This window comes from Pezoporus wallicus, unplaced genomic scaffold, assembly GCF_028554395.1.
Source record: "Pezoporus wallicus isolate ANWC-B61680 ecotype Strahan unplaced genomic scaffold, APGP_CSIRO_Pwel_v1 contig_4901, whole genome shotgun sequence".
Classification (NCBI taxonomy): Eukaryota; Metazoa; Chordata; class Aves; order Psittaciformes; family Psittacidae; genus Pezoporus; species Pezoporus wallicus.
Window position 1 is genome coordinate 148,202 of NW_026640354.1, and position 22,501 is coordinate 170,702.

Below are 22,501 nucleotides of genomic sequence, written 5' to 3' on the forward strand. Positions count from 1 at the left end.
GGAGCATCTCATTTGAGGTCACCCAGCCACCAGTTCCTCTTCCACTATTTCAAAGTCAATTTAATTTCCCTGATAGCTGATATTTGTTTGCCCTTTAGTTAAGAGAATTTCTTGCATACCCCATTCTGAAAAACAGATTTTCTTTCTGATGCCAGTCAAGGAAATCCTGGCATAATCAAAGGAACAGACTGGGAAAAATCAGTTAACAGTCTTATTTATTTGAAGTTCCCCACAAGTGTTTTTACACATATATATACACTAAAATATTTAAGCATATATATGTGTATGTACATACACACATACTTACCATGTTCAGTCTCATATGATCTGTTTCATATATATATATAAACTGAGACTGAATATGTTAAGTCAAGAAGCTAAATCCAGATAGAAATAATTACAGGGCAGGGCACCTCCATCCTATCAGTTCAGTGATTTTTCTTCCTTGTATCTCATTAACAATCATAGCTTCTTGCAGTGCCAAGTTTCTGGATACTGGCAGTCCAAGTTCCAATTCAGTAACACATTAAAGCAGTAATCTTAATTTCATAAGCAGCACCCTTAGACTCATGCAACATTGTACACGTTTGTACACAACTTGCTAGCCAGCAGTCTGATGCACTTCTCCTTTCATCTTCCAGGCAAAATCACTGCTTCAGTTAAGAATTTGGGTAAAACGAAAACATTTTCTTGTTTGAAACCACATGACTGATTAGTGAAGCGGGTAGGTAGGGGAAGCTGAGATTCCCTGACATGGTGGACCCATAAACATTGCTCAAGTATCTCCACACGTATGACAGTAAGGGGTGCATTTATAACTGAAAGCAGACTGTGGCATGCAACCACGATCTGAGTTTGGAAAAGATGTATGCATTGGGAGCCTTCTCTGTGCTTCAGAGAAATTTATTAATTTAGTTTTTAAATGCATAAATATACTTAAGTTTCCAAGAGGTTTCAAACTGAACAAACAGCGAGGAAATTATTCTACAGTGTAAGCAAACTTTGTCAATTCATAGAAAAACAGCTCATTTTGACATCAGGTTGAATAGTAATTGGACATCAAGCTACTTATGTTTTGAGTTCCTATCAGAGAGATAATAAATAATCAAGTTTAATTTGTTGAAATAATGGCCAGCATGGTGAAATAATGTTTGCATAAGTGAACAAGATGCATTTTAAAACTGTATGAAATTAATAATTCCCACCCAAAAAACCTCCCATAACAAACTGCTTAATAAGGGAACTGTTGCAAGCTATGAAACCTGACAAAGGAGATTAAGATAAAGCTCAGTGTCTGAATCAATACAATATTGCAGTATACTAAAAATTGTAGCTATTTCATCAGCACATAGCATTAAGATGATTCATTATGTTATTGGAACAAAGTTTTATACAACCTATAGAAGATACAGACCTTGAGCTCATTACAACTAAAATAAACAGGATCTCTGAGGCTCAGGCCTCTTTATTCAGGTAAGTTATACTGCCACCAAAAAAGCTGAACATATTTCCCTTATGTTATCCTGAATCTTATATGCCTTCAGATACAAGTCTTGGACAGTTTTGCATAATATATTGAAATTACACTACCTGGATAAACAAACCGTCCAAGAATTCCTAATCAAAATTTGGTCAGGAAAAGAAAAGTATAAGGAAATTTGTACTGAAAGAGAAAAAAAGAAAAAGAAACTAAGAGAGAAGTGGTATAAACCCTAATGAGCAGTACATTCTTTGAGTACCTCCAATATTACACAATATTGACATATATGAATGCTCTTCTCAGAATGTACAGAAACCCATTTCTCTTAAACCAAGACAGAGAACACATTAAATAGGAATTTATGGGTCTCAAATTTAGGAGGATTTCCCGTCATTTTCTGGAAAAAGTCAGTAAAACAGACACTAACCAGTTTTCAAATCAGGACATAAAATGTCTCAGACTATATAAAAGTATACTCCAACTTCTCCAGAACAGAAGTCAAAGCTAAGGCCTCACGATTCCAGTTATTAGAAACAGCATATCCTCTTTACTAGGCCACCACTTGAAGCTGATGACTCAGTGTTTTAAAGAGGGATTTTACAAAAAGGTGGTAGCAATATGTACCCAAGTGTTAAGAGTTATAACAGAAACTGTTAAAGAAAATGCAACATATAAACAAACCACAACAAGCTACACTGACTGAAGTTTCTTCAAGGTCCTCAAACCTAGTAAAAGTCACTACAGAAATTAAAACGTCATAAAGTACAAATTAACAAACCTCATGATTAATAAAATCTGTTCACTTTATATTAAACATCTCTAATATGATTATAGAATGTGTTTATGTCCTCTGTCGTGCAGAGGAACTCTTCCCTTTGAATCACAGGCAAGGGTTCTCCTCTCAAACGCTACTGGGCAAAATGATCATTTATTTCAACAGGTTCTGCAGCATAGCTGTAGCATATGTAGGACGAGCTTGTCGGCTTTCAATGGCATTCTGAAGATACTGGATACCTCCACAGCGCTCCCAAATCTCTTCAAATTGTCTCGGCAAAATTTCAGCACCTCGCTTTCGAGTTAAGCCAGTCTCTTCAAGATTAAGCTCACACATATCCATATCATCCTTACCTGAAATGATGAAGGGAAGAAGAAAAAGGTTTTACATCATTCTAACAACCCATTAACAAAGACTGATTAGATCTTTCTTAATTAGATTTCCTCTCTCAAGCTCTGCATTGTTAACAGACTGCAGAGCTTATGAGGAAATCAGTTTGCAGAGAGAGATTTTTTTGGTTTCATTTTGTTGTGACACACAGAGCAGAAAAGCACATCAGAAAAAAACTAGTATCATATGCTGCAACTGACAAAATTGTGCTTAAAAAGCGAGCAAAAAGGAACAAAGGAAAGAAGCAGAGAAGATCAGCATGTTTATATATATTCTCCCGAAATCCACTGCAGGATGACAACTACATTTGTTTTACACTTTTGAGTTTTACACAGTTTTAAAGTAAATTTCTGTTCTTATTTTTTTTAAAAGAGGCAAAGCAACTAAAAACTTGAGACTTTTGATCAAGTGGACAGTATTCTTATTCTGTCAGCCTCCCAGGCTAAACAAACAGTATTTACCAAATGGGACTGACACTAGGAATCCAATGAAATGAGGAGTGTAGCTCACTCACTATATTTTAATCTTATTTTTAATAGGCAATCCATTGCATGTGATATTCACGACAGCAGAGCTACTTTTAGGTAGGGGCTTTGACACTGAACAGGCACAGTTGCTATATGGAATTCTATTAAAAATAATTAGCAGAAAACAAAGGAAGTTTTGTTGCTAGCAAAGCATCTCTTTGAAGCTAAACAAATTGGTTATGGCCTTTTCCTCAGTTTCTAAGTTAAATACAAAACCTCAAAACACAGAACAATAAACATCATTTCTCCAGTGTTTTCTCCCCTTCTATTATCCTCCAGAACAGGAAGATGCATTTCATTACCAGATCAATCTCTACCTATCCACTGCTGCATTTAGTTTCTATTTTAGATGTTTAACAAGTTAGATCCCCATCTAGGCAGCATAAATGTGGCAAAAGCTTCAATTTGCTATCAGCACCATACTAAACAAACTGGAAAGGCAATATATCACACCCACAACTTGTTTTGATACAAACTGCTGTAATTTTCCAAAGCTGACTAAAAAACCAATGCAATGATAGGGAGAACTTTCACAGATGAATTGTGATGTTTATCTTCACACGGTCTCCTGAGAATAATCTGAGGACACCTAAGAAAAAAGCGATTCACATTTGGATTCCCAGATAAAGTACATGTACAAGTAAAACGCGTGATCGGTTACATCTCCAAGGGATATTTTGTAACATTAGCCACTAGTAACAGCAGTCCCTAATCCTCACATTCTGCCTATACTAGAACTGCTGATGTAAAAATGAGGATACAATGTGAAAAACCTGTATCATCAGCCTCTTCTTCTAAAGTTGTCAGCTCTGAACCTTTCCAACCTCTGAGTTTTGCTTTCAATACCAACCTGCTACAAGAAGAATGGGTGCCTTGTCAGGATGGAGTTCCATTTGTCGAGCAATCCACGGCCCATCAAAATGTGCATACCACCAACCCTTCTTCTTGTTCTGGGGATCTTTGTACTGGTCTGCGGGACGGATGAAGGGAATACGGAAGTAACGCTGCTGCCTGTTCATTTCAATCTCCTGTTGTCTGCCTGGTAGCTGGGTGGTTGGATTCTGTTGAGCTATTGTACAAAAAAAAAAAACAAAAAAACCAAAACATAAACAAGCAAACAAAAAAAAATAATTAGAAAAATCAGAAAACAAAAAAACTGAATTACGACTTGCCTGGTTAATCAGCAAAGCAAGAAAAAAAAACAAACCTCCAAAACCAAACCAAACCCTTCAAAACCTGAGAGATTCTCTGAATACAAGGTCATATGAAGTCTCACTGAGCCAAAAGACTACTCCCATCTCATATAATGCGCATTCTTCTAATCACTTTAACTACCATACCGGTGAGGAAAGGCTCCCGTTAACTACTGTGTCTATTATGTTGCTCAGTGGCATTGCGTATGTTTAGACAAAACAAAGTGAGTAAAATAACACATTCTGCTTTAAATCAATATTTAAACTTAAATTTCACATATAAAATTTCTTACTAACCAGAAACATTCAGTCCATCTCTTTGCAAAACAAGGTCACAGAGCAAGGAAGCATTTTCAGTTACAAAAACACAAAGCACCACTTGAAGGCTTTTGACAGTCAACATAGAAGGGTGTTATAATACTGTTAAAAATCACTGATTTATTAGTAGAAATGCTGACAACAAATACTGCTTATTATAAAGCTGCCTCCCAACATACCTTTCTTCCTAGATTTCTGCGTCCTACACTCCAGCATTCGAATTACTCTCTTGATCACTTCCTTTTTTAAAGAAATTTGTGATCAACAGACCAAACTTCTAGAGACAGTTATACAGAAGCTTCTTATATATTTTTGGTAAATGTTTCCCATGTGCATTTTTGCACTCCCTCGGAGTCCCACACATTTCAAACTTAGAAACTTTCTTTTGGACAAAAGCAAATACTTTATGTTAACCCATCAATTGATCAATCATCTTAATGTTATATATATACTACCATAATCAGGTTTAAATAGTAAATGCTTTTACAAGCAAGATCCTTTCCTTTAATAACTGCCTCCTTCAAAAATTTATTACTGATCTTGTTTTAGAAATACCCTGTTCAAGAAATTCTGAGTATGAATTTCTCCTCTACAAAGAAAAAAACCCAGTATTAACAGTTCCGTATTTCAGCTTAAAGGCATAATTGAAAGTTAATTCCTTTTTTCATCCATTGCCTATTAAACAGCCAAGCTAATTTTTGAGCTAAAATCTAATAAACTAAAAATGACTATCACTTCTAATAATGCATTTTTTACAGTTATGAACAAGACTAACAGACAGGGAGACATACCTTACAGTTTATTAGAAATTAATTCTACTTTCTGCAAATTGTCTGAACTTTCACTTTTTGCACTGCAATGGTTATTGCTAAGGCCTGTTTCTACACCTATGGATACCTAAATCCAAGAAGAAATCTAGATAGGAATGCTAAGCAGCCAATATAGCTTCTACTTTTAAGTACTATGGAACTGCAGTGCTTTATTCAAAAGAAACCACCACCTGCATGTTAGTCTCTGTGCTAGAAAAATAGCTGTTATTTTGATTCCAGAGTTTTGCTACAACAAAGTCATTTGCAGACAGTAAAAAAATGCCAGAACAAGCAAAGTATTTCTTGGAAAGGGGGGTAGGAGGCCAGGAGGGAAGGAAGAAAGAAAGAAAAAAATAGGAGGGCATACCTTAAAGCAACGTACATAAAAAGGTTATTTCTTCTTCCTTCCCATGACTACTCAGATAGGTAGGATCTCATGAAGATGAGTACATTCAGAAATTACTAGAGTAACATGCAATTTCCAACAGTTGAATAACATCACCAAATTGCTAAAGAGACTGGGTTTTGGTTTTGTTTTTTTAACGATTAAATTTTATGCATATGTGTAGCAAAACACTGGATTAATTAAAGTTAGTATAAAGCTCTCAAGTCTTCCTATTCTTCAAAGTTAGCTTAAATAACCATCTTCCCACTTACGTGAATTGGTCAAAAATGGTGCAAAATCTGTGAACAAATATTACATGTTGAACAAAACTTTAAAGTGCTGATCCTTTATAAGTTATTGGTTCATTACCTCAATATTTTTTACCAATGTTGGTGACAGACAAATGGAAATCCTACTTACAAAATGACAGATGTTGAGCTAAGTATTTTATTCATTTTTTGCTCACAGACATATGTAAAATGTCTCCTTTTCTCAAGTTTCAGAGATATCCAACTGATTCTATTTCCATCAGGATTTAATTTTGGAATTGATTACTTCAATGATTTGCAATGCCTGTTATGAAACCTCAGTTGTATAGATGCTAAACACAGGTTGCTGTGACAAATCTGCTAGTTAATTAACGTATTCCTTTTAATTTTTGACATTTCTGCTAGGAAAAAATTTCCAGACCTCCATTAATACCAAATCTGCCTATTCCAGTAATAAAACACAAACCAGTGTTTAGCTTCTATAATGAATGTATGAACTTAATTAAGGAATACCTGTAAAATCATACTACATCAGTGAAAAGACAGTAGGAAAAAACTGTATCACTTGAAGCACATATTCACAGACACCAGAAAGACTTTTAGCTTAAACAGCTAAGAAATCAGAGTTCCTTTCTACTCCCTTCTTACTTTCTACTCCCTTAGATCACTGTAATGCATAGATGTGAAAAGTACATGTAGTATAATTATTTGCAATAGGAAGAATTACTTCGGACATTAATGAGAATCTCTTCTAAGGTCACTCTCACTGACTTTCTTCCGAACTGCAATGTTTCTTTAGGAACACAAAGCTGTATTTCAAGAAAAGCAATGCAATGAAAAGCACTGAAAATCATGCTGTAAATGTCTGTGATAAGAACATGAATATTCCAAGCTTTGTTTACACAAATCCAAAGATTAGGTGCTCTTTAATACTCCCCATTGGCAATACTGTGCACGAGTATTTATTTTACCCATTTAACTCCAGACAGAACTTACAAACTCAAATTCAGAGCAACTTATCACTTTGCACAAGTGCTTCAAATGCCCTTTCCTGCTGTTTCAGTCATAAATTTTCTTTAAAACAATGTTATTAGGCACAGCCACAAGGACCTGAGCATGTAACTCAGTAAATTAATCAAGCGGAAAGGGACACCTCTGTGTAAGGACTAACACTGAGAGTAACTAGGGCACCTGTGCCCCTTGGGGTCTGTACCCCTCATGTCCTGGGACAATGCTCTAATCCTAGGCTAACGGGACTTTGGGCAGAGCATCTTCTGCCCTTTTTTCCCTTTTCTGAGCCTCTCCCGTTAACTGTGTGGCCATGAACAAAAGAATCATGTAATAAGAAGACAGCAGGAAAGAATCAACTAAATTATTATATCCATTTGCTATGATTCCATTAATTCCTCAGATCCCTTTTATAACAGACAATCACTGGACTTTAAGGGTGGGTGGCAGGAAGAGAGTAACAATTCACTCTGCAAATATTGCTCCAGAAACCAACCACCTAATTTTCAGGTCTGCAAGTGTTTAATATGGTAACTCCAACACCACCTTGTTGAATTTGAAAGGCACTCACTTATTCTCATTAGTGCACTGCTTTCACAATAAACACCCATCTATGAAATCAGCAGAATGACAGTCTAATAAGAAAGCAGGAACTACACAAAATTTGATATTGCAATTTTTGTTTCTGGGATGACAACACACATAAAATTTTAAAAAAGAGAACAGAACCTAAAGTACGTGAGGCTTACAGTACTGTAAATGAGGAAATTATTAGCACCTTTTAAAAGTATCTGCATCTATGTCTATATACCTATACCTTGTGAAAGAATAAAATAATGAGAAAAAAATGTTATCACCAACACTTCTGCTTGTGTCAGGACCCTAAATATAACAGCGTACTACATAACAGAACGATTCCTTCCAATCTTACTTTTCAGAGCATAAAAAAAAAAAAGAAACCCAAACAACAACAACAACAAAAAACAACCCATGCAGTTCTGTTAAACGGACTATTTGAAAACAGCCACAAGTGGTGTTCCCCAGGGCTCAGTACTGGAGCCATTTCTGCTTAGTATCTTTTTTAGTGATCTAGATGAGGGGATCAAGTGCACCCTCAGTAAATTTGCAGAGAACAGCAAGCTGGGCAGGAGTGTTGATCTGCTTCAGGGTAGGAAGGGTCTACAAGGGAATCTGGACAGGCTGGCTGGATGGGTGCAAGGCAGGTGTCAGTCTCTTCTCCCAAGTAACAAGTGATAGGACAAGAGGAAATGGACTCAAGTTGTGCCAGGGGAGGTTTAGATTGGATATTAGGAAAAATGCCTTCAGTGAAAGGGTTGTCAGGCAATGGAATAGGGTGCCCAGGGAAGTATGGAGTCACCAGGCCTGGAGATATTTAAAGGACATGGAGATGTAGCACTTATGGACATGGTTTAGGGCTGTACTTGGTAGTGCTAGGTTTGCAAGTTGGATTCAATGATCTTAAAGGTCTATTCGAACCTAAACAATTCTAAGATTCTAACTATTTTTAGAACCTCTATTCTACCCTTCATTATAATTCTGTGTACTAAACTCTAACTACTCTCAGAAAGCAGCATTTTTAATTACAGAGTTCAGAACAACCTTAAAAACAAGTCTCAAAAGTCTCAAAATGCAAACCACAGTTTCATAAATGGAAAATTATCATTTAGGAAAAATTCCAGGAACGGCAATAACAAATCAAGAATTATTTTTAACAGACGTGAGATGGTATGAGAAAAGGTTTTAGGGAGAGCTATTCAGTACCTCTGGGTCTCCTGAAAGTACTCTACTTTCTGCAAAGTATTTGTCAGTTCCCATCTTTTCAAATATTTACCTTAAATCAATATAAAAATACTCTTTAAAGAAACCCAAGAATTTCCTTCAACTTAGCAAACCCAAAAGTCATTCTAGAAATATTTTCTTTGGAGTATTGTCACCAAAATTATTAGAAACACAAAATTGTTTTCCCTTACCATAGTCTGTAACTGATTTGGGAGCACGCTGTTCTGCTTCTGCATTACGTTTCCTATTCTTGGATTTCCAAGCATGATACACCTTTAGCCTTCTGTGAAACTCTTCTCTGCAAGCTGCCAGCAGTTCAATATCTGTCTCAAAAATAAGAAATGAACAGAAAAGTGAGAAAAATTGGAAAAATAATTTATGAAATGATTTTCTATATTGAGGTGAAGAACTTTAGAGCACGTTTTAATACTAATATGTTGTATAATAAATCCTTATTCTCTGCAGCAACAGGACCTGTATTTTATGGCCCAGAAAGTCCCTTTAGTGCTATATATCATTTTCACCTTTAGAGTAATGGCAGTCCCCAAAGTAGCTGTTCTACTGTGAGATATGGAGCAGTGAAATATTACAAATAAAATTTTCACTTCACTAAATTTTCCTGTTGACTTTATCACAAGTCAAACAGTTCAGAACCAGATAAAATTTCACTGCTGAACTTTATGTCTGCAACTGAGAAAAAGAAAAAAAAAATGGCAATGTGACTGCTCAGATCTAGGTTCTTCTTCCACTTTTTTAGACATATTTTAGTTTTTCTGAATTTCATGAAACTAAGAGACTGAACAATTGGAAAGCTTTTTCATTAATATCTGAAGAGTATCCAAACTGGCTTCACTAGGGGTGAAAACAAATTAGCATTAGTATTACTGTACCACCTATTCAGCTAAAAACATTGCTCCAGTCTTTCAGATGTAAAAAAAATAGATGCAGAGTCAGAATTTGGAGCTAACTTCAGGTTTTAAATAAAAATAAAGAGAATGGGTTTGTTTCCATTTTCTACATCCATGGAGAAATTCTCAATTATCTTAAATCAGAAATTAACCAACTGCTTTCAATCAGAGGAGGGAATATTTAATAAAGTAATAATTACTGTGTTTCTATCTTCTTAACATTGGGGGAAAAGTAATAAATGTCCCAACTGTGAACTTCCCAAATTAAGTTACACATTCTGAAAATTATATAATAATCTGAACATCTAAGGCAGAAAATATCCTGTGCTTTACATGTCATTCGCTTCTTTGTGATTTGGTGACAGCAAGAAGTGATAGCAAAATATTTCTTAGAACACACATATTCTTGGTAAAGCACAATAACAGTTATTCACTTTGTGGAAATACATAAAACTGAGACAATTTAATTAAAAAATTAGAATGCGTATCTCATGGCCCAAGCAGTTTAACATCACAAATATGCAATCACTAAAAGAGGTAACAAAGGAAATTCTGTTTCCTCAATACAGAAATACGTTAGTTTGCTGTTCCCTTTAGGGTAACAGAACTTTGTAAAATTAATTTAACATTCATTCAAACCTGAATAAATTCCCAAGCAAGATTTTATCTCTGTCACAGGAAGAAAGTAACAATTTTCATATTAACTACAACTTGACTTCTCAAATCAGGTAAAAAAACCCAAACCAAACAAAACCAAACTTACCACAGGATGTGTTGATTGTATCACGAAGCTCTGCATACTTCCACTTACTGAGATCATGCTTCTTAGTACCAGCAGCAGCTTTCGTAGCTTGAACTGAAGGACCCCTGCAATTTTTTTAAAAAATATAAATGCATTTTTTAAAGTATGAAACAGGAACTTTTACAACAGGATGAACAGATCCCACAATCAATACTGCAACGTACTTATTACAATGAAAACCAGCAGCAGAGAGACCGAATTAAAAAGCAAAGTACCATATTATTTTCAAGATGTCCAAATGATTAAGTGAAAGCACCTTTTACATCCAAAATCATATAATAACCTGATTTGTTGCCTAGACATTAAAAGGAGTTCTCATAAATAATGACCCCTTATGTGTGAAAAGATACATATTCTATTTATGTGTACATCACCCCGTGCTGGTGTACATTTTTCTTAGCACTAGTCAAAATGCAGAATACAGGCAACAAAGAGTAGACACATATACATTTTTAGTTCCATTCATAAAAATAGATGAGGGAAAGTATTTCTAGAGTAGACAAGAAGTAAGAAAAGGTGTTTCTTCTGCTGTTTAAAACTGGACTAGGACAAAATCCTTGTTACAAGACCATAAAAAATATTCCATGCCTTTGACTCAAGTCAAAGTTGAGAGAAGAAATCAAATTAATTCTGTATTAATTATAAATTAGCTGCCTGACAAAGGCAGTATTTATTCACGGGAGGAGGGGGGAGAAGGAAAGAGGAAATCATCAAGAGGTACCAAGGCAAAAAAAAAGACCAAAAGAACTCTCAGAACTCAGAAACTCTCAGAAGAAAGGCCGACCAGTACAAAAAGAATCATTCAGAAACAGTGATTTTCAAAGACAAAAAGTATTCATCTTGCAGGTAGTATGCAAAGTCAACAGCAAATGGAAATGAGAAATCATTACTAAAATCTCCGTCATCTTAATATGTATAAGGTTATCCATACAACAAACAAACAAACAAACAAACATTGCCTGTATGCATATAAAGATAAACCAGATATTTTTTATTACTTTCTTTTTTTCTTTAAAAATTGTAAGGATGAGAAGTAAAAGAACTCTCCCTTAGAAGGGGCAAACTTCCCATGATTGTTTGGATATAAACAAAGTTCAAAATACCTCAACATTCAGTTCAGAAGGAAGTCAAGAACAGCCGCATGATTTTACCAATCTCTGCATAATGCCCATGACTAAGAACATGAGGCAAACTGAATTATCTTTCAGGATCTCAGAAGATTTGTTCAGAATAAACTAGATATTTAACAGGGTAGCAAAATACTTGATGCAGTATGTCACATTAAAAATTCACAGGAGAGAAAACCAGGAGAAACTGGGCCTTTTCATTTAAAGTCTGTGCACAGCACAGTATTTTCGTGGGACTATTACCATATTACAGTATTTAAAATCCAGTTAATATAATTTTGAAGTTTATTTTTCCATAAATGTCTTATGAAGTTTGATGTTGTTTATTTTCCCTATTTAGTTAACAGCTCCATGTAAATGTAGCAGTTTTGAAAGCAGTTAACAAATGCAATTAAAGTTTCATAGAATAAAACAATCTGTTTAACCAAATGTTCTTTTTAATAGTAACTGAACCATCTCTACAAATGTAATTAAAAATACACAATCTTAATGTTTATTGCAGCATCAGCTTAATTATGACTACTCATACTACTAATCTGATTCAACACACAGCTTCCAGTTATGGTGTCTGAGAAGTCTGACACAAAATTACCTCTTTGACTTTTAGTCAGTACATAGATGAGGGACACGAACTTTTCCTCACCCTAAGCACTACTTGTAAGTGTTAAACAAATCATTACAGTCTCCTTCAAAACACATATTTTAATATTTTGTTAGCATTGGCATACCTGTACGACATTAAAAGATTGCTGATAAATATAACTTCCATTGCCTGGTCTCTAACCTTCTTGAACCTAATTTGACAAATCCTATGGATTTTCCTTATTTAGCAACACTACCCACCACTCTAAGAGTTTGCTACATAATTTAGAGCAGCAGAACTAGGCTGTAAAATCTCTGGTTAAACTTGTAATCTTTAAGAATGCTAATCCAATTGAACAGCTTAGTCTTTCCATTCCAGTGTTACTGTGCACTCTGCAGATCATTCTTCTGTTTTCTACATGACTTTAAGCATAACATTCTGGCAGTAAGAGCAGCATCATACTTGATAACCAGTCTTCACTGTTCAGTCTTTCACCACTCAATCTGACAAAAGTTATGTATCATAAACAGTATTTTCAGACTTAAAAAAAATTGTCAGTCTCAAGTCAAGAGTTCCAAGTATATGAAAAGTGATAATGAATATGAAAAAAAAAAAAAGTTCAACAAGCATGCAGTAAGAAGTATTGTATTTAGAATTCAACCCAAACACAGAGCCTCTGTGTTTTGGCCCAAAGTTCTGTGATACTTTGCACACTAAGAATTGACCATTGTTATTGGAACTATATAAATATATGCAATATAAACTAGCCATCTAAATTCACATGCAAATTTAATTACACACAACATTGTTTATTCCTATTCTTAAAATACCACTGCAAGAAATAAATTGGTTAACAGCTGCATTCCCAATTTTCAATGCAACAACTAGAAAATTCATCAATCACGTGAGACTGATCACTTTCAGACTACATATACACAGCATAGTACCTTGCTTAATAACAGATTCACTTTTTAAAACTAAACAATTTTACTTCTTACGTAAGCTTCAGAAAATGAATGTCAAAAGGTTATTTCTGTCCTCAAGCTGTACAAAATCATTTCTAATTACTCACTGATATGGAGGATATTATAACAATTTATTTTAACAGAGAATTAGTATTCTAACAGAAACTAGCATGAGACTGTTCCAAAAGAATTTATTCAGATCAAAATCTCCATTCTCCCTTCCTCCCGCATTGTGTGTAAAATGTTGCATTAGCATTCAAGAAATCTCAGAAGGGGATTTTGTTTAGATGTCTTAAGAGGGGTTTTAATATGCTTTTGACATGCTAATTTTCAAAACTGCTTTTATTTGAAGGAAATTGTAACTTGAAGATCACCTTATTAACAGCACTAACAGTTACATTATCATTAAATAACCTCATTAACTCAGTGGTGAATCTGTAGAAACACTCCTTTGAAAGATGTGGAGCCTAGTTTGCTATTATAATTATATGAAAGGTGAAAAGAGAACAGAGCACAAAATACCAGGGTATGTGAACTACTCTTATTCTTTTTTCTATATATTATCAATTAAAATAGCAGAAAAATAATTGCTGAAAAAGGTGTTGATAGAGGAGATTTATCTGAAAGAAATAATTGTTAATCTGCTTAGCACTTAAAACGCCCCAGATTCCAGTATTTTTCATTCCATAATAATTCAACCCATTTCATGTGTGTGATTTCTTTGTATAAATGATTGATTCATTTGCTGTTGTCTTCTCACCTACCTAGACAATATTTCTGACATTTCTGTGGCCATTTGTTCCCTATAAGAAAATTGATAAATAAGCATAAACCAAGCATACTGATATAAAAACAGCCTTTTTAACTTTGAAAGTCTCTTGCCAACTAAACTGAAGCTAATTCAAGGGTATAAAACAAAAGGCTATGTATTTTAAATCCCTTTCCATTCTAATATGCATGCATACATACAGTCCTGATCCTGCATAGAGAAATAAATCACACAGGGCAGGGAAAAACGGACGGAATGGGAAAATGTTTACACTAATTACATAATAGTCTTTAAATTGATATTATTAGGTATATTAGATTATTAAGTTGTTTATTAGACATCAGCAAAGTAGTGGATATAAGGTATTAAAAATCAATCTGAAGATTATTATGGGGTATTAGTAAATAAGAGGACAATATCAATTTTATTTGAATTAATTAGTATTGCTTTTTTTCCTATTAAGGAATTCAAATAGAAAAAAATGCCATACGCAGTCATTTGCAGTTTTGTTCCATCAGCTCTGTAAATAAAAGATATTTGTGTTAGATAGACTACTTCATAGTTACCTTTCTAATAATGTGAAAAAGTAAAAGGTGGGTCATAGCATTTCTTGCTCTCTCATCAAAGATTTTTAGACATGCTACTGTTGTACGTTATGCCTGGATAAGCACATTATAAGAAAAAACAGCAATTCTCTTGTAGGTACTCTGGTAACAGGACAAATGGTTTCTTCACGCAAGCTGTGAAAAGAGAGCGAGTTCGACTGCCTTACAGAAGACCAACATGCACACACATGCAGCACTGAATATGGTACAAACTAGAATTTATTTGGATTGCTCCATGCAAGGCATGGAACAGATATACTGACACCACCTTCACTGAGGCTACCTTATTTTGGTGCTGTATGCTATACTATATGCTTCAATAAGACACATAATTAAAAAATATTGTAGTTGAAAACAGATGGTTATTATTTAACTAATTTTTTATTTAAGTGCTAAGCACTTCTGTTATTTCACCCCTATGTATGGTAACATGCTTTCAAATTACAGATGAGTAATACAATTGGATGAAGTTAGGAGAAGTCCAGTGTATCCAGAACAGAATAAGCACAAATAAAAAATAGTCTATCCACTGCCACAACAAACAACTCTTCTTCTTTGACAGCCAATGAGTATATTTTTCAGAGAAACTACTCATGAATCCTTAAATATCTATGAAAACTAATGGTGAATGGAGCAAGGTATTAAGGAGAAAAGAAATGAAGCAGGGGCTACTCATTTTTAAATATGACAACAAGCAAGTATGACATTGTTCCCTAAAAATGAGCAAAATACAAGAGTTCCTTCAAAGTGGCACATCAAATTCACCTTGTTCTTACTATTTGCACTACACAGGTAGTTCAGCACAATGGAAAAATACCCCTTTATTCATGCCAACATAAATATAAGCAGGAAGTTATAATTTGCAAAATTGTGTGAAAACACTGCAGAACCAGTTACACTGCATTAATTCAATATGGAGTGATACCTGCTTTATCTAACAAAAGCAAAATTTAACAGAAAAGGCAAATATACATACATAAAACTCACAGTGATTTCAGTGTATCATATGGTAACACACCTGTTTTGAATACAGAAGATGGCAGAATATAACTTTTTTAGACTCTAATGAAATTTTAATTTACATCAGTTAAAATAAGTCCTGAAAATTTATATAAATCATGATGTGTTTTTTTCAAACCAATAAATAGTTTTAATTTCAGAGAATTCCCACAGTTTCTATCTTTTAGCCAATTCCTACAGTTAAGTGGAAATCTACCCCTGGATTTCCATAGAAGGCATTGGAGTCTGGAGAATGTTTTCATTTGTTTTTAAACAAACCAAAACAAAAATCAAATCAAAGCAGAAATTAAAAGCACTTTCTTCAATTTTTGGACATGCTTAAACTTCTTTGAAGTAGACTGCAGAAACTGAAGTGAAAAAATTTGCTAATGGCTAAAAAACCCCTCATAATAAGCTGAAAAATCTCTCTCTTGCTTTTTCTAGATTTATATATTATCTTGTTCAAGAAAGTATTTACATCACTATGTTAACATATTTATACCATTCTGCACTTTCCAATCATTCAGGAAAGTATCTTCATGCTCCTACTGCTACCTACACAGTGAAGAGAAACTGGCAATCATAAATATCAGGATGGTGAGTTCATTACCATTCTGGGACTATACAAGAAAAACAAATACCAGAATCATCCATGAGCAGTTGGAAACACTGTGGAGATCAGAGCTGATTGAAAAGTTACTGAATTGTCCAAGTACTTCCTTCCTATTGCCTCCCTTCTTTTGTATTTAAGAGAATTCTGCCAGGTTGGTGCACTAGAGTGGCTTTGAGTTTACCTTTAAAGTATTGCACCACTATGCAAACAGGTGAAGTATGAAAAATCTCCTGAACGCTTCTGTGAAGCAATTGGACATCTGAGTATATCAAAATCTTATCTGAGACAATATGACAGCTATTTTATAAATGAGGACAAAAGCACAACAATTTTAGTGTGTCTAAAAACCAATATTATACATAACAAAAAAATTACCCAGCTATCTCACAAAGACACACAGTTATTTAAAAAGTATGTATCTAGATAAAATTTGAGTAACAAAGACAACAAAGGTGGGAGCTTGAAATTTCATGGACTCACTTGGGATTTTCTTACACCCCTTCTTTCAACAAGAACAAACTGGGCAGACTAGCACTAATGAAGTCACCAATTATGTGATCATGTTTATAGGTCTCCTTACACAATTTGACCAATAAGTACCATTTTTATTGAAACTTCTAAGTTGCTTCTAAAGCATCATCCTTTACATGTGAAGAGCTCTTGCTCTTCAGGCAACACGGATCCATATACCAAAAGCCAAGCACTTCTTATGACACATAAAAATTCACACAAAACAAAAAAGTGTAAAAATTTAATTTTCAAACCCATCTATGTTAAATATATTAATTATACCTTAAAAACCAATACAACTACTACTACTATAACAGAAAGGGTATAATTTATACTTACCACTGAAGAAATTCCATTCAGTAGTTTAAACGAGTCATAGAAATCATAATTTAAATTGGCTATCATCCTTGCCAGAACTCAAAAAGAGAACTGTGGTCATATTCACAAGCACCTACTAAATTACTGATGTAGCAAGATGCAAAATGGAGACAGTTTTTGAGCAAAAGCAAATTTTACAGGAGACAGAAACACTTAATTCCATACCTGCGCAATCCTAAATCAAGCTGAGCCTCATCATTGATGAGTTCTGCCTCACTCTGGGCAATTCTCATTGCAAGTTCATGATCACGACGTTCCTGTTCAAGCACTGCCTGGTGCTGGGTTTCCTCTTCTCGTTCTCTAGCTAGCTGAGCTTCAATTTCAGCCTGTTTCATAAAAAATACACCTTTAACCTTATCCAATCAAAATAATTAGATGATTTTAAGATCCCTTCCAACCCAAACAATTCTATGAGAATGCTATGTAAGCAAATTATTAGAAAAATATGCCAAGTAGTATATTTATAACTTCCAAAACATGCAAATTTATGGAACTGAAAAAGTATCAGCATTCTGAAGTAGCAGCAGTCCCAAGAAAAACAAAACAGCTACAGCCTGCATCTTGGTTTTTCTATAGTTTATCAAATAATTATTGTCCACCACTCATATTTTGTTTTTAAATTATAGTGCCAATCAGTTATTCCTTATTTAAAAACATGAAGCTATTATGAATATCAGAGTTAAAAAGTTTTTAGGTTGATTCAAACTCATGATACACAGCAATACGGTTATTCCTCCATAATACTAACACAATACTCCCTTAATATTCTGCACTTGGCTTTATCGGACTTTGCAATAGGCATTGCTTTGCATATTGATCCGCGGTTCCTTTTGAAAAGGGATCAAGTCAAACACTGGAAAACTCTGTTTGAGGTTTTGAATTTAAGCAAATGGTCAAAGTCCAACCCATGGCAATGCAGAAGCAATACAGATATACTGCTTCTGCAGAGTAAAACTGTAATTGCAGTTTATCAAAGGGTCCTGCACACACAGTAAGTGAAATGCAGCCATCCAATTCATATTTCTGAAAGTCAGACACCTCAAGGCTTAGCAGTACCTTTCTTGGTGCCCAAAAGCCAACAAAGAAGACAAAGTTACTTCCCACTCATCACTGAAAATTTGCACCACTAACGCAATGTAGTAATATAAGTGACTTTATCCCATGAATCCCATTTTAGATTAGCTGACAGTAACAACCACCAGAATGACAGATAATGAGTAAATAACTGAATGTAAAAGAAAGGTAATCTAGTAGGGTATTTCTATCTGCTTTGTATTCAAACAGCATTTCTAAGTAAAAGTGTAAACTACATTCTGCATTGCAGATATTCACATCTCAGAAACAAAGAAACATAAAGATGGTCCCTAGAATGCCAGCAGACCAAGTTTTAAAACCTCCTGGCCATAGGCCATCTTACTTTCTCAGTGGACAAAGTTTAATTGATTTAAATTGCCTCTGAATGCAAACAACAGAAACACAAGTGTAAAGGGGACAAACAGCCTCAGAGTGAGAGTTTATGATGTGATCAGTAAGAAGTGTCAGGAATCAAGGGGTAGGCTGTGAAGGAGCAGGGGTTAAACTGCATGTATTTATTCTACATGAAAGTAGCCACAGGGGCTACTAGAGACAGTCCTGTATCCTCTCACTATTACTAATATTCTGAAAGTGGTTATGGTTAAGCTGGTACATGACGCAGCCCGAGGTCCAAGCACGATTTCTACTAAGGGAGTCCCAGACTTGCCTGACATAGAACATTGGCAAAAATTTCGAAGGCTAAGCTAGGGTTCTCCATTGTAGCGTATTTTTAACTTTAAAATAACTTTAAAAACCCCTTAAAAGCAAATGCACCTCTAGTCAGAAGACCAGAACTTGCATGTGAATTAGAAATAGGTGATCTGTGATGCCCTAATCATAATTTGTGCTTTACATTTATTACTAAAGCAATGCTGCTAAACGATTCTCAGACACATATTTAGAAACTGAAGCTGTTAAGACTCAGTGGAGGTCCTAAGCTGTGAAAAAGATTTTCTGAAAAATTAGAAAACAAACAAACAAAACCCCACAAAAACAAAACAGCACAACCGCCACACAGCTAAAACATTAACCTGAATACGCTTTTCTTCCTCTTCCCTCTTTTTCCTCTCTTCCTCGTCCTGCTTTCTCTTTGCCTCAATCTCAGATTTCCTATTACAAAAGAGAAGGAGGAAATGAAAATATGTTATTATGATGCAAGTGAACAAGACATAGGAAAGGATCTCCCAGAAAACTGAAGGGTAATCCAGAAGTCAGTACAGTCCTGATGACAGGACACTATACTGAAAGTGAAGAAACTAAGTTTATCTGTATTTGCAGCTGCATCGTATCATTTCTTCCATACTCTGACTACACTTATAAATCACTGGGAAAGGAAATGTTTTGACATTGCATAGCACACCAGGAGTACAATGCCAGCAACTCTTTTAAGCATAGGACTGTGAAAAATGACCTCATTAAAATGCCTTTCCTATTTTCTTCTTATTCCATAACCAGCAACTTATTCAACACTCACAGGCGTCTTTCTTCTTCCTCCTTCCTTCGTTGTTTTTCTTCCTCTTCACGTCTCTTTCTTTCTTTTTCCATTTCTTCCTGGATGCGTCGTAGCCTCTCTGCTTCCTCCTCTTGCTGCTTCTTCTTTTGCAGTGCACTCAGAAGCTGCTCTGAGCTTCTCACTAGAGCATCATATTCTTTCTGTATCTGTTCCCTAGTCATTATAGTGGTCTGCAAAATTAAAATAAGAAGAGGTGATTATATTCTTTTACATTTGCACTTCACTTTTAAAACATGCATATTGAAAAAAAAAAATGAGAGCATTGAGCAGTACAATTAAATTACATATGCTCTTTAGGTTGGGGGAGCTTGAGCACTAGCTTTCCCTTTCTTCCTGAAATCCTGGAGATCCATTACTCCCCTTATTCTCCTCTCTCATATAAAACCATACAAATTAATCTCCATTTTACCTCTGAAATTAAGCATGAATTCTCTTTAAAACATGCCTTTTTTTTTTTTTTTTTGAACCATGCAGTTTTAAGCAACAGAAATTAATTATCACCATTATCATCATTAAGGGCTTCCTACGTGCATTGTGTTTCATGTTGTTAGCTGCTAGAGTGGCTATTTACAGCTCTGCCTTTTATGTCATAGCACAGAATAGTCTTTCTTACTATGTGTGCTTGCATGCAGAAAAAGTATTGGACTGTGCTGTGAATAACTTCTTAAAAAAAGTTATTAATAGCAAATAACAGGTTGAAAATACAGCAATAACCTTTGCTACATGTGTAGCAAACCTCATTCATAGCTACAATTTAATTTTACGATTCACATTAAGGTATACTAATAAAACTACAATATGGGATGTTTGCTGACCTTTCGTGATGGTACGTCATGCAGATGATCATATTATCTTGTCTTAATTATTATCTTAAGAGATCTCTAAGTTGACAGGTTAACTCTATCATCTTTTCAACTGTGATTTTAAATAGGAAAGTCTTAATATGGTACACTAGGAAAGCTATAATTTTGCATGAAACAGAAATTCAACACATCAGTTTTTTTCTAACATTTGCAAACCCCAGCATGCTCTCATTTTGTCTGTGTGCTTCTGTGGTAAGAAATAGAGAACTATAGATCCTGAAGCATAATCAGCAAGCTGAATTCTCTTTACTATCAAGTCTGAAGAAAACTCATAAGTGGAATATAAATCTCTTCACTCTGTGATAAATGCTTGCATGTTTCAGTCCTGATTAATTTAAACCATTGCTAATATGAATTATTCCAATAATAAAAGCAACAAGCAAATTATTAACAACACTTTTCTCACAATAACAACATGCATTTTTGCTTTACATTTCCTAGTGCCAATTTTGAAAGACAGACAATATTATCAAAGTCTAAATGTACGCACCCAGATTCAGGACTCACTTCAGTAACACTCACAAGTAATTTTAAAGAGGATTTACCAACTGCCTCAAAAAATTAAGACCTCTATATTAAAATGTCTTTTCTATTAAGAAAAATACATTGGTCTTTAACTTAATCTAAAGTTTTTAAAAGATTCCAGCAATAAGAAACTATTTCTCTGTTTATTATCATACCTTAATTTTGGTCATTGATGCATCAATAGAATACTCCAGCTCCTTGACCTGCTTGCTCGTCTCTGCCTTGCCCTCCTTCAGAGCACTTACTACTTCATTAAATTTATCAAGTCTCTTCTTCAGTGTACGCACTTTTATAAGGCCATCAATGCTGTGAAGGTAAGACAGTTTATTTCTATCTTGAGATGTTTTTACAAAGTAATATTTTTAAAGTTCCAGTAATCATTCACATTAAAGAGGTAGATAGGGGATACAAGTTAAGCCTTCTGATAAAACCCACTTTTTTTGAAATTCAAAAGTTATCACATGAAGTCACCAAGCAACGGAGACTTTTGTAAACAATATTTAAACTGATTAGCAGACAGCAACTCAAAATGTAAAAAGGCAGGTTTTTTGAGACTTCATGAGGGGTTGGGTTGTTTTGGTTGTTGTTTTGGGATGTTTTTTCAATAACAAATCACTAGTATCCATTAGAGGATTTTGACTGGAGTGGATAAAGGTTGAGTTGTTCCACTTATTCAAATAATGGGACTGCATCACATAAAACTTAACTACATGAACCTAGTCATTAGTCCCACAGGTGGAGGGGCTAGAGGGAGAAGTCTGGGGAAGAGTCCAAGAAAACATGGAGCTTTTTTTAAGAACCAATGCTGAAGGCCACACATACAAGTTACAACACTGCAGAGACATCTTCTTAGAAAGAAATCACTGAACTGTAATTCAGGAAAACAAGGCACGAAAAGTAGAAACTAAATCAAATCATTAAAGATGAGTACAGAACAGCTTAAAAATACAGGGCCATGGTCAGAAATGACAAGGTACAAAATGAAATACACTTATCAAAGTCTGCAAAAGAAAACATTTTATAAGACTAGAGAGTTGGATCTCTATCAAAGAAGAAAAAGATGTCAGCAGAATATAATGACTGAAGTGCTTTTTCTGCCAGTATTCCATGCAGTCACATTTAAGCTAATGGAAATATTTAATTTCACGAGAAGAGAAGACAGACGGAACACATAATTATTTTTAAGATGAAAAAGAAAGGGTGCCTATAAAGGAAGGTGTGAATGGGAAAAGGACAAGAAATAATGAGCTTAAGTTTCATTTAGAGAGGCTTAACTAAGGATTTCTAATAACTAGGCTATCACTGAAGGTCTT

The 22,501-nt window shown here is 34.7% G+C and overlaps 1 protein-coding gene across 4 annotated transcripts in view; it reads right to left on the reverse strand.

Moving 5' to 3' along the window:
- The window catches only part of MYO6 (myosin VI), a 79,148-nt gene continuing 56,647 nt past the window's right edge, over positions 1 to 22,501 (reverse strand). Inside the window, exons 24-34 of one of the 4 annotated variants that reach the window (XM_057418803.1) lie at positions 21,344 to 21,494; positions 19,762 to 19,970; positions 19,319 to 19,397; positions 17,379 to 17,539; positions 14,599 to 14,628; positions 14,104 to 14,142; positions 10,626 to 10,729; positions 9,146 to 9,277; positions 6,150 to 6,176; positions 4,023 to 4,241; positions 1 to 2,608 (exon numbers count right to left, since the gene is read on the reverse strand). In XM_057418803.1, coding sequence (XP_057274786.1) covers positions 2,409 to 2,608; positions 4,023 to 4,241; positions 6,150 to 6,176; positions 9,146 to 9,277; positions 10,626 to 10,729; positions 14,104 to 14,142; positions 14,599 to 14,628; positions 17,379 to 17,539; positions 19,319 to 19,397; positions 19,762 to 19,970; positions 21,344 to 21,494 — 1,351 coding nt within the window. In that variant the 3' untranslated portion in view covers positions 1 to 2,408. The remainder of the gene's footprint in view (positions 2,609 to 4,022; positions 4,242 to 6,149; positions 6,177 to 9,145; positions 9,278 to 10,625; positions 10,730 to 14,103; positions 14,143 to 14,598; positions 14,629 to 17,378; positions 17,540 to 19,318; positions 19,398 to 19,761; positions 19,971 to 21,343; positions 21,495 to 22,501) is intronic. The other 3 variants (XM_057418804.1, XM_057418805.1, XM_057418806.1) reach the window with 3 other exon arrangements.